Genomic DNA, 13,277 nt, shown 5'->3' on the forward strand with positions numbered 1-13,277 from the left:
CTACTGTCTTTTCAAAAATTGTATATTAGATTATCTTTTAATGTGATTCTGATTAAATACACACTAAAATTTTCAGGTGTTTGGTGCATTTTCACAGCATCAAATTATAATTGAAACTGAGATAAAATTTGGAAATAGAGTGGTAATGATAGAAGATTTCTCAAAGCACTTAAAATAATTAATCTGACAGACTATCAGCATACTGAAAGAACATGCTTTTTCCTCATATTGGGCATCACTATAAATACAGTCTTTTATTCATGCTTTTAGAATTTTAAATTGGTAGTTTGTAACTCTTATTTTATTATCCTTCTTTTGAATAAAAAATAAACGTTATGAGGAACATAAGCTCAGAAGAACATCTGTTAATTATCAACTGACATTATCCATTCCATGATTATTGGAAATATACAAGGACCCTAGTGATTCTGTAAGCAAGTGAATGTTTAAATATTAATTTAAAAATATTCAAGCATGTACTTATTGCCCACTTGCTCCTTAGTGACCCCTTGCTGTCCTTCAGATCAGCAACATCCCTAGATATCATCAGCGCCCACTTTAGGAAAACTATTGTGTAAAGCACTCTTGCATTAGCAGCAGATGCAACATGATACTCTTGCAAATGCTAGACAATATGATGTTAATTTCAATCACAGTATTATTCTTTTGATAAGATCATGTATACTTCCTTTGTCATATATTAGTTTGCCAGATCTCTGCACTTATCTATCTGCTAAATTTAATATGAGAGACTGGGTTTCAAAAGCTGGTTCAGACCAAACTAATAATTCATAAACTTAAACTTAGTTTTGTAAATAGAATTAAGAACATTCAAGGTGTGCCCATAAATTTCCAGGACTGAACTAATAACTCCAGAAAATATTATATGAAATACATACCCATTTGATATGTTTCAAAGTAACTCCCACCTGACGTACTTTTTTACTTGGCTGTATAAGTTTAAAGTCTGCTTTCGGAATGCTTATTAATGTAGATGTCACTGTTTTCATGATGGCTTCAACATGGTCAAATCTTGTTCCCTTCAGTTTTGGGGGAAAAAATTCTACTGGTGCTAAGTCTGGAGGATGCTGCATCTGCATGATCTCGGGCTGGGTCAGAAACCACTTCATAGGTAGCACAATGTGAAGCCGCACATTGTCATGCAAAAGCAGCCAACTCCCTTCTGTTGAAAACAAAGTCTTACTCTATGAACTCTTAGTCAAAATCTTGTAAGAACTTCTGTGTAAAACTTTCCAGTGACAATCTTGACAAGGGGAACAAATCATAATCATTAGTCCTTTGCTGTCAAAAAAAGCAATTAACGTTACCTTGATTTTTTTACTCTTGGAATCAAAATTTTTTCGATCTTGATGAGCTTGGAGATCATTGTTCGAAGTTCTATTGTTTGCTTGCAGGGTCATATTGGTAACACCAAGACGCATCTGCCCTTACTAACGAATCGAGGTTGCAGACCAACATCAGCATTGTCAATGAGTTCGCTGTGCGAGTCCATTCTGAATTGTTTTTGTTCTTATGATAAACAGCGAGGAACGAATCTGGAGCAAATCTTGCATTTTCTTAGGTCTTGTGTCAAAATTTGCCAAATCTCCTCCTTAAAAATGTTCAGGTCATTGGCAAGTACACGAGCAGTTAATTTATAACCTGAAGTCGCAAGCTCACAAACTTTCTCAGTTATTTGGCATGCACATGAAATGCGGCTGACTCCCAAATGGTGCTGAGTTCATTAGACATGTGCAGATAAATGACCTTCCAAATACAAGTATTACTGCATTCTGATGATTTACAGTTATGTCTGTCCTGGAAATTAATGGCCCTAACTTTTTTTTTGGAACAGTATGATAGTTCATTAAAATGGGTAGTCTGTAAATCAGAAGTCTGGAAAAATATCTAATATATTATCGATCAGTTTGTATTGAGTGTGGTCCAGAATTTATCAAGAGATACACTGGTGAGCAAAAATTAAGGACGAGACGGTTTTTTCAATATAACTTTGTACAAAAGCTTTCCAAATCAACACATTTAATACCGTAAGATCCCCAATACATAAGGACATGAGTAATGTAAGCAACACTTACTAAAAGAGAAATCAGAGGGATAAAAAGAAGCTTTATTGAAAAAGTAGCATGGAGCACAATGCGACTGAAGGCCGAAACATCCCTGTGATGGGTGTCCAGCAAGAAACATCCGGTCTTTAATAGGGGATATGATCTTCCCTGACTGCTAGGCAGGTTTCACAGCGTCTGCCCATGCTGAGAATGAGGGTGTCAATGAGTTGTTGAGGCATTGCTGCCCATTCGTCTTGCAGCGCCAATCAAAGCTCCGGAATCGTTACTGGTGGTAAGGTATGAGCTGCCAAGCGTCTGCCTAGAAAATCCCATACATGCTCGATGGGATTGAGATCCGGAGATCGTGCCAGCCAATCCATACGTTATATATCCTCACTCTCTAAGGGCTGTTCGGCAGCTACTGTGCGATGACATGGTGCATTGTCGTCCATGAAAAGGAACTGCGGACCCATACCGCCTCTAAAAAGATGCACATATGGAAGAAGAATCTCGTTACAATAACGGGTCCCGTTGACTGAACCTGCATCGAAGATGTGAAGGTCTGTACGACTACCAAGCATGATGCCTCCCCAAACGAGAACACCGCTACCTCCATACCTGTCCCTTTCAATGATGTTCGAGGGATGAATGCGGCTTCCCCGCTCTCTCCAGATGAGTATGCGATGAGAATCGCTACTCAGACTGAATCTGCTCTCATCTGTAAAGAGTACTCGGTCCCATTCATTGTCTCTCCAATGACGGTGTTCCCGGCACCACAGAGAACGCCTTCTCCGATGGTCAGGCGTTAGAGGTACACACCGTACAGGGCGTCGTGCAGACCAACACCAATGCAGTCTTCTGGCCACAGTAAAACGCGATATCGGTCGTCTAGTCGCCTGTGTCGTGTGTCTAGCGATTTCTCCCGCTGTCTGCCGCCTGTTTCTTCTGGCCTGTAAGGCAATATACCGGTCATCTGCGGGTGTGGTTCCTCGTGGACGACCACTACTAAACCCCAGGATAGCTGTTCCTGTAGTTTGAAATTGTCTCCAAAGTCGTGAAATGATGCTGTGCGCAATTTCGAACTCTGCAGCCACACTTGTCACACTGCAACCTTCCTCCAACTTCCCAATGATTCGACGTCGGGTCAAAGCATCCAGATGTCGTCTAACATATTGATTATTCACCATTTCTCGCTGAGGCAACAACTGGGTGTGATTTTAACTGCTATACGGCGTGCAATCTCTTTGCCAGAAATACTGGTCTTACACCGACAACATGCTTTGTACTACTCAGACACTCCCCCATTACGTCTACTTGCATATCAGTGCATGTGCTACCGTACATCACCTTACTTAATCTCCTGATTGGTCTTTCTGTCCGCTCTGCCTCTTCATTCAGCTGATATGTTAATTTTTCGACTTCGTCCTTAATTTTTGCACACCAGTGTAGTCTTGCGGTTGACAAACTGAAGTATAAATCAGCTTCAAGATGCAGTAATGTGTTTCTCGATTTAAATTATATTGCTCTCATTTTAGAAAACATTGCTATTTGTGTAATGTTGTGTAACGTTGAAAATGGAAATAAAATTTTTATCGTATCATCATACGTAAATAAAGAAATATTGGTAACTGAAATATTCAGAAATTTTATTTATTTTATTTGTTTTGTTTAAATTTTGTTCAGAAATCTTGTTTATCGTCAAGAGATAAAGTTAACCAAATGACAAGCATTTTAATCAATTTGAAATCATTTCATTTGTAAGTGAGATTTAAGAAAGGGGGCAATAAAATATCAACATTTTTGCAATGTTGATAATTTAAGTAGGCTGCCCTAAATAATATCCATAAATATAAATGTCTTCATGGTAAATATGAGATAGTTTTTTCCCCATTGTGTGTGTGAAGAGAGAGAGATTTTTTGAATGTCTTAAAATTTATGTATGTGTAACTCCCTAAGTTTTGGGCTCATGGTAACAAATTGCACGTAACTGAAAGAAAGAAATAATGTTAGGTTAACCTAGGTCTTCAATGTGTCATATTCATTTCTGCTAATAATTACTATGTGATGTTAATTTATTGGTAATGATTCAGTGTAAAACACAAGATATTAACAATAGTAACTTTTTTTGGCAGGATTTGAGACTGGAGATGTCCTGTCTAGAGAAAAAATCTCACCACCACCTTGATACTGAAAAGAAAGTAGAAAATTCAAGACCCTCTCAAGAAAAAACTCTGCTTAAATGGAAAATAGCAAATAAGTATTCCATTGAAAATGCAGATACTTCTGAAGATGCACATATGGCTGGTAAGAATTTCATTGAAGGTGCTATGAACAGTATGGATTTTGAACCTCTTCCCAAATTAGTTTCAAAAGTTCCACTGGGGAAGCAGAAGTCTGGAAAATCAAAGATTGTAAATGTTCTTCAAATTTTCGGAAAGGTAGTGCAGTCAAAAAAATGGAAATTTAACAGCACTGATTCTGAATTAAGCAACTTTAACAAAATGGAAGCTGATCCAGTTGAGCAAGCAGATCCTGCTTGTTCTGAATCTATGTTTGATGCAGAAGAATCTTCCTCTAAAATTAATAATGGGAAAATTGACATGGATGCATCCAAAGTGCCAAACAATGTAGATGAAGGAAAACTGAAACGTCCAGAGAAACGAACTTTCTTTCGTTTCCGTACAAAAGATCACAATATAATTTTAAAAAAAGGAGTAGTAGTGTTTAAATGTCACATTTGTAGCAGTACATATCGACAGAAATTTAGTTTACATAGACATTTTTGTAGGTCTCATGTTAATAGCAAATATCTTTCACCTGCTGATATTGCTAACTGTAAAATTAATGTTCCTGATGAGCTTCACAAGCAGCAGGTTGTACGAAAAGATGAGAAATCTGGACAGGCAGAGAGCCGTAAAATGATGAAGAAGGACAATGCAATTGTTTTAGAAACCAATGAGAGTCGTGTCATGAAGGGACTATATAAGTGTCACGAGTGCATTGGTAAATTTTTTGACTTGGAATCAGAACTCAAATTGCATTTATCTTCTCATCCTGATGCCCAAAGAAAAAAATTCAGTTGCGATAAATGTAGTGCTGTATTTCTGAAAAAGCAAGTTCTTTCTAGGCATCTAGCTTCTCATCTTGGGAAAAATTCTGAAAATGTTTGCAAAAAATGTGGCCTTACTTTTCTTACTAAAGCTGAGTATTCCAAGCATACTGTGATGCACTCAACTGGTAAAAAATGTAAATACTGTTTAAAGGTTTTTTCTACTTGTGCAAACAGGAGACGACATGAAAGAATTCATGAAGGTTTGAAGAGTCACTCATGCATACACTGTGATATGCGTTTTTCACAAAATAAAGATTTGGATAGACATCTTAGGAAAAAGCATTTTGACTTGTGCAGTGTTTGCAATTTGTGTCCGAAAGCATTCTTAACCAAAAGTGATCTTAAAATGCATGTGGCAGAACGACATCCTGATGCTTCAGGAACAAAAAAGAGTTCAGATAGTGCCAAAAATGCAGGAAATGTTAAGATTATACAAGATGCTTTGCCTCCACCTGAAAGCAGGCCATGTCCTATATGTGATAAGATATTTCCCAATGTATATGCTATGTTAAAACATAAAAGTAAGTCCCATGCTTCTAAGAAGCGTAAAAGGCAAGTGAAATCCATTCGCAAGGATTCAACCCAAAAAAAGTATTTAACAGCTGCAATACAAGATAATGAGTTTTATTTTAATTTGTCATCAAAAATTGCAGATAATTTAATAAATCACGTGGATGGCAAAGCACCCCAACTATCTTTGAAAGGATATAATTTTAGTGATCAAATTGAATTGTTCAATTTTAATCCTGAGAGAAGTCGTTTGCCATGGTCAACTTATAATTTTCCTAATAATTTTGATGTTGATTATGCCATTCAAAATAAGGGTCAAGAAGTCAAATCCAAGACTTGTGATAATCTTTCTAGTCGTGATCGTTGTCTTTATGCTACTGGATTAAATAAGATCAGCCCTCCTGATTTAATTGCAAGTCCTGTTTTAAATGGAAATTATTCATCAGATTCTAGTATGGACCTTTCTGATGCAGATGGCTTTCAGACGGATCATGGGTATTCACATAGCACTGGAGATGTGAACTTTGAAGATCGACGAAAAAAGCTAATTGGTAGGGATGTTAAAAAGGTATATTTGTGCTATGTTTGCAAGGACTCTTTCCATTCCTTTGATAGTTTTGATGTTCACCGTATTAATAACCATCCAAATGTAGATTGCGCATTTATTGAGATTGAGGGGGAAAAAGAGTCACCGCCTGCAGTACCTGAGGAATTATGTTGGCAATATTTGAATCCAGATGGTATTTACTTCTCATGCAGTGTTCCTCCTGCAGTTTCTGAGAGCATTGAAGCCATACTGAAGTGCACTAAGTGTCACAGTGAATATAGAACTTCTCATGATTTACACTCACATATAATAGAATGTGGTGGAACTGATAATGCTCCAAAGTTCAGAAAGCCAATTCAGCAGAAGCGAATAAAAAGAACAATGAAGAACCGGTTGGATCTCACAATAAAACTACAACCACAGAAAAAAGTACCTGACAAAAGTCAATTTTATAAAAATAACCGCCGTTTGACCACCTCAATGACATGTAATAAAAATTATTTTATAACTACACCCAAGAAAATGGTTAAAAAAGCATATGTTTTAAAACGGAATAGCATTCCTATCAAACCCAAGTTTGAGTGCTTTACTTGTTGTCAAGAGTTTGCTACTGAAAGCAAGTTGAAAAATCATATGTGTCTTCCTACTTTTGAAAGAAAAAGGCAATCCAAGACTGCTAGTACCACTCTAAAAGTTGTTTCTGTAAGTGAATTTCACAAAACTGGAGGGGAATCTAATAAACGTTTGGATTCAGTATTCACGAGCTCCAAGGACCAGCAGCCCAAATCTGATAGTATAGCAGATTCTAATCCTTTAAATGAATCTTTAGTTTCATTTTCTCCTTTGAATAAATGTGTCTCTATGAAAAGCAGTAATGAAGTTTCCTTTCCAACTGGTATTTCTGAAAAAATCTCTCATGCATCTACCTCAAAGACTGAAGCTTTGAACTGCTCTTTAAATGATGAAAGGTCATCTTCAAAAAGTAATGCTGATCATGCTCAGGCTTTTGCATTGCATGATACTCCTAGTACAGAAAAAGCAGTTGATTTATGTATTAGACCAAAAGAACAACAGCAAATGTCTGCATTAGCTATAGCTATGCAAAGTGTCAATAATTATTCAGCTGAGAACCAATTAAAACGAAAGAAAAAGTCAACTGTTTCATCTTTGCATGAAACCGTTGAGAGATTGAAACGAAAGCAGAAAGCTGTTATAGATTCTGAAATGGCAAATAATGGCAATTCTTTATCTCCTGCAAAACCAGATGCAAATGCCAGTTTTCAAGCCGAAATTACAAAGATTTCTGAAACATCTCTGGGAAATTCAAACCAAGTTGTACTTTCTGAAACCACAAAAACCATTCCTTTTGTTGACCCTATAAATAAAGTTATTTCAACAGAATCATCTAATCAAGTGACAGCTTTAAATACCCTACAAGCTTTGTCTGGAGAAAGTGATGTCAATAACACATGTGATATGGAATTTCCAAAAGCATCAAAAGACTCAGAAGTGCATATGTCATCTGATACACTGCACAAAGAATATAAGATTTTAGAAGTTGCAGAAAATGAACTACAAAGTAAGAAGGAGGATTTACCTCCAGAGAAGGTCCCGAAATTGTTAATCAAGCTTTCTTCCCACAAAATTAGAAAGGGAAATGGAAATAAATCAAGTAGGAATTCCAAAGGAATTATATCTAGATCTTCAGAGAAGAAATTGCAAAGTGAAATAAACAACATACCAGAACATCATAATCTCATTCAAAATTCTGTTATCCCAAAAAATTCAGAAGCTCCAAAAACGGATTCATCTGATGAAGTCTCCACAAATACTGATGTGGGTAGAAACATGCTCAAAAATTCTTCAGAAGGCCAGCCAAATACTGAACATTTTGCCAGTGATAGTTTTACTGTAGGAAAAGTGCCTTTGTCTGAGGCAAGAAAATTACCAGACATAAGTGATACCATTGATACTATTTTAGCAATGCCAGATCTATCATCTGAAAAGCAAGCTGAAAAGAATGAAAATATGTTAACTATTATATGCCCTAATGTCAATGACTTTCCTTCAAACAAAGACTGTTCTGAACCCCGGAGATCTAGTGGATCTCATGAAAGACTTAGTCCATCTTTGGAGACACTCGTAGATTCAATTAAAATGAAACTTCAGTCTCAGGAACCAGAAGAATCTGCAGACAATGGTCCATCAAATGGTAACTTGAGTTTTACTGTCATTTTACCTAATTTATCAGACAAAAGATCTGAGATGAATCAGTGTGCTGCAAACACAAGTATTCTGCTGAATAATGAAACTGAGAATCATTCAGCTTCAAATAGTTTGGTTGTTGAAACATCCAAGAATGAGGCAGCACCTATTAGCAGTGCTTCTTCTTTCCATTCTTCATTATGCTTTAATCCAACATACATGACAGCATTTCCTCCAGCAGCCAAACTTGAAAGTTCTTTTCCTTATGCTGAAACAGAAATAAAATCTGGAGACTGCATAAATACTCAAAACGAAAAAATTCACCCTCATGTATTAAGTAGTTCTGAAAGTTCCCTTTCAGATGCAGAGACCAAAGAGAAGCATGGAAATAACTTAAGCAATTGCTCTGTAAGTTCAGTTGCAGAGGCAAAGACAGAAATGAAATCAAAAAGCAGCATAAGTAATACTTCTATGAGTGAGTCTTCTTCCAGTGTTTCACAGGTAGGAGTGAAAAATAATGCTTGTGAACTCGCTGTAAATAGTTCTTTAAATACTGTATCCGAAGCTGAAAGTGCAATAAATGTTGATGTAAAAAAGAATGAGGATAAAAAGGAAAATTCAGCACCTCTGAAATCACAAACTTCTCAGATTTTGCTTAAGAAAAAAGGAAGAAGAAAGCTATGTTCTGAAAAGCGTACTATAGAGAGTGAATCAAGTGCATCTTTGCAAAAAAATCATAGCAGAGTACATTCATCTTCTGTGCATTTAGCTGAAACAGTTGCAAGTTCTTCTATATCAAATGATATTTCTAAAAGTGTAAAACCTTCACAAGAGGCTTCAGTACCTATTCTAGTGCCTACAAATGATATTACAAATGCTGCTAGCTCTGGTGAGTGTAGCAATATAAGTTTAACCAAGCAGGATTCAGCATCTGAGGTTATTCCAAACATGGATCATGTTAATAATTTTGCAGGTGCAGAATGCAAAACATCTGAAGAAAAGGCTTCTAAAACTCTTTCCACAACAACAAATTCAGTGCAAGAAAAGAATGAAACTAGTACCAAAGTTGTCAGCGAGGAATCGGAAGCATCTCAATCATTTACCAATAAATTAAAAAATAAGTTGCTTCTGGCACTTGCAGAACCAGAAGGAGACAAGAGACAAACCAAAAGGTCAAGTCCTCGCACAACTGCTTCTGAGGGCAGTCGAAAGAAAGTGAAACCTGGTACTCTTGAACCGGTAGGTTTAAGGTCAAAAGGGAATTCATTAGGAAATAAAACTACCTCCAAACCACTCTCTCCTCGAAAAACACGCCTGTCTGGTCCCCTAAAACTCACCAGTGAATTTGGTAAAAGTTTAGCAAATAAGATGAGAGAGAAGATGAAGCTGTCAGCTGAAAATGCTTCTTATAAAGATTCATGTGAAAATCAGCCAGGGCCAAGTCATCATACTGATATTCCTTCAAATGCTGGTAGTGCCTTATCTAATGGCAATTTGAATTTAGTACATCAACCAAGCTGTGAAAATGACGTAACTATTAAAAGTGAGTTTGAGAAGGAAGATTGCACAAAGAAACATTCTTGCCCTTATTGCATGTTAGAATTTGCATATCTGACAAATTTCCGGAGGCATATAAAAACGTGCAAAGAAAAAACTGAAAATATGGAAGCAGAAGCAACACCATCAGCTCATTCTTCTTTGCTGCAGTTCTTACCCAAGAAGGATGAAGTTGAAGAATCCATGCTCAATCTTTTACGTCACCAATCACGACAAACACAAATGATGAAAGAAGCTGAAAAAAGCAGTGGCAGTCAAGTGAAAGGCTTTCAGACTTATAGTTGCAAAGTGTGTAATCGTATTTATCTGTCTCTTTTCAAGCTGCTGCAGCATCAAGTTACTCATAAATTAGCCAACCCTGATTCAAGAGATGATGCAACAGAAAATGAATGCAAAGACCTGGAACCAAATATGGAGGAAAGTCCAGATTCAGACGAAGTAATGAACAATTCAGTGTGTGATGGAAACATGGATGTCAAGATACTTGCTCAAACTTCCCAAGATGGTCTGTCTTTCCCTGTTAAGGCTGAAACATCAGTACCCATCTCTGAAGTCAGCTTAAATGAGAGGATTCAGAATAGTGCATACACAAATGACTTAGATAAATGTCTTGATATTGCCAGTAAACAAAATGAAGTATGCAATGAAAGAAATATAGTAAATGCTTCACAAGAGTTGAACATTAAAGAAGTGATTTTAGATAATAAAGAAAAACAGTTAACAAGTGCACCTGATTGTATGAAAAGTGAGAGAGGTATGTCGTCAGAGATGTCTGAAAACAATCCAATGTCTGAATCAACTACAAAACAAGGCAGTTCAATTAATTCTTTGAAGAAACAAAATATATTGCAAAATGATACCAATCTGTTGGCCAAAGCAGATTCTGATGAAAAAAAAGCTATTCAGCAAATGGTTTTAAGTGGAAGTGCAGAAGGAGGATTACATACCACTGTGGCTAGTACAGCAATTCCACTTGAAATTAAGTCAAAGAAAAAGAGTGTATCAAAGAAGTTTCCTCCCAACAAAACTGCTGTGAATAAGACAGTTAAAAAGGAAAATGGTTCGAAGGATGATAAAAAAGTTATTTCATTAAAAGAGTCTCAGAGTAAAACAAATCATGTGCTCTCTAATAAATTAAAGACAATTAAAAAAGTATCTACAAAGCGTTTGAAAATTGAAAATAAGAAAATATTGTCAAAAGCAGTTAAAAATAGTGTTTCTCCCAAGATCTTGGATGTGCTTCCAGTAAAACAAAATTCTGTATGCAAGAGTGATACAAAACCTGTGGCCAGGAGAGGAAGGCCACCAAAATTGTCTGTAGAAAATGGGCTCAAATCCAGAGAAACCAAAAGTTCTGACTTAAAGAATGATAAAAGAATTAAACACTTACCTGCCCAGCCAAAATTGAAAACTCTTGGTAAATCTTTGAGGAAAAGTGCAGATCAGAAATCTGAACTTCCAGTCATTGTGAAACGCAGGGGCCGTCCTTCAGGGAAGTTAATTTCTGCAGGGAATTCATCTAAATTGCCACCGAGTAAAAAAGTAAAGTTATCCAAAGAGAAAAAAATAGAGAAATCACCTGGTACCTCTAAAAATTTACCATTGTCAGAAAGTGAAGAAACTGACTCAGAAGAAGAAGGCACATTTGCTGAAGCTGGCCCCTCAAGTCCTTATCCAGCAGTAGATTTTTGCAAAAACAAAGCACGTGACAAAAGATGTCCTATATGTAAGAAAAAGTTTCCTGCCCGTTTACTCAGGAATCGACATTTGCAGCTTGCTCATCGAACAAAACCTGATTCAATAAATTCTGAACTGGAATCTAATCTAGAAAGCAAGAAAAGTTATCACGTGACAAAAGTAAAAAACCGTCGTGCCTTTCAACGGCAGTGCAAAAAAGTGCAATTGCCAATCCCAAAACTGAAAAAAGTGACAAAAAGTTAGAAAAAAGGTCTTTAAAAAATATGTAAATTTTCGCATTCATTTCCTGTTATTCAGTGAACTGTCTGACATATAGTTTTAAAACTACAGAAGTCTTTCATTTTAATGTCATGAAAAATGTCAAAGTGTGTTCCTGTTGATTCATGTACATAAGTTGTCTATATATTTATGAAATTGAATGTGCCTTAGAAAAGGGTGCAATCATGTACTTCCATCAATCTGCGCTCTAATTTTTTATTTGTAAACCATCATAATTGAAGGAATAAATGCATTTTAGGATAATTATGCTCTTGTACTAATCCAACAGATAAGCTGACTGTTTTAAGAATTCATATTTTTTCTGTGAAGTTTAAAAAGCACACCATTAAATTTTTAATCAAATGTGTTGAGAAATTTCTTTTAACCAAAATGTTCATTTATTAAATTTGCCCTGTATATTTGATATCATTATCATAATTAAGTCTGCTTGTTAGAAATATCTTGGTGAGTATTTATCTGTATTAAGAAGGTAAGCTTAAAATTACAGTTCATTAAATTTTGTAATTTTTTGCCTTAAGGTATTTAAATTCTTCTGACTCTAGAGATGCCTGTGTGAAGGTTTAAGGAGTGCAATTTCTTTCTTCGCTAATCATACATACTAAATATTTTACTTTATGAAATTACTGAAGCATTAAAACATAAGAAAAAACATTGTTATGAAGTACAAAATGGAAACTAAAAAGTATTTAACATAGTTTAATCTGGAAAAGTCTTCAGAACTATTAGTGTACAATCATTACAAAATAGTGAATTATAGTAATTTTAAAATTTATTAATTTGAAGTGCTATTTTTAAATATAAATTTAACATTCAGGAAAATTTAAGAAATGGTTTTCATATTTTTTTTTTTTTTAATTTTAATATTGGGGAGGGTGATTCACTAATAGGACCTAAATGTCCTAAATAGTCATCAGTTCTATGAAAGTGTTAATGACATTTCATGCAAAACTTTTAAATTTCATTCCCTCCCCCTTGACTGAATGATAGAATCCTTGAGTAAAATACTCATTTTATGCAATTTTGTTACCCTTTATCAGGTAAATTCCTTTTCTAAGCTTAACTTTGATTCTGTATAACATGTAGAAAATATAAGCGATACTGGAATAGGAAAATTTTAAGGAATAATATCAGCAGAAACAGTTGTTTTGAGGTATATTGACTGCTGTTTAATGTTCCCATTTTTTTAAATATTTAAAATTGCCTGGCAAACAACAGAAATGCTGGTCACTGTTCAAACTTTTTCAAAACAGGCTAATTCCTTGAAGAATGAGCAGCTTTTTCTGTGTGCAAGGTTTAATATCTA

General features: G+C 35.6%; 1 protein-coding gene across 1 annotated transcript in view; it reads left to right on the forward strand.

The window, feature by feature from the left end:
- Window positions 1–12,491, forward strand: part of LOC118205366 (uncharacterized) — a 31,414-nt gene extending 18,923 nt beyond the window's left edge. The window contains exon 4 of the mRNA XM_035377654.2: window positions 4,199–12,491. Coding sequence (XP_035233545.2) covers window positions 4,214–11,938 — 7,725 coding nt within the window. The 5' untranslated portion in view covers window positions 4,199–4,213 and the 3' untranslated portion in view covers window positions 11,939–12,491. The remainder of the gene's footprint in view (window positions 1–4,198) is intronic.
- Window positions 12,492–13,277: the final 786 nt, after the last annotated feature.

The sequence above is a fragment of the Stegodyphus dumicola genome, chromosome 7 (genome assembly GCF_044657685.1).
Source record: "Stegodyphus dumicola isolate Sdum_Otavi_A_Nest chromosome 7, ASM4465768v1".
Taxonomy (NCBI): domain Eukaryota; kingdom Metazoa; phylum Arthropoda; class Arachnida; order Araneae; family Eresidae; genus Stegodyphus; species Stegodyphus dumicola.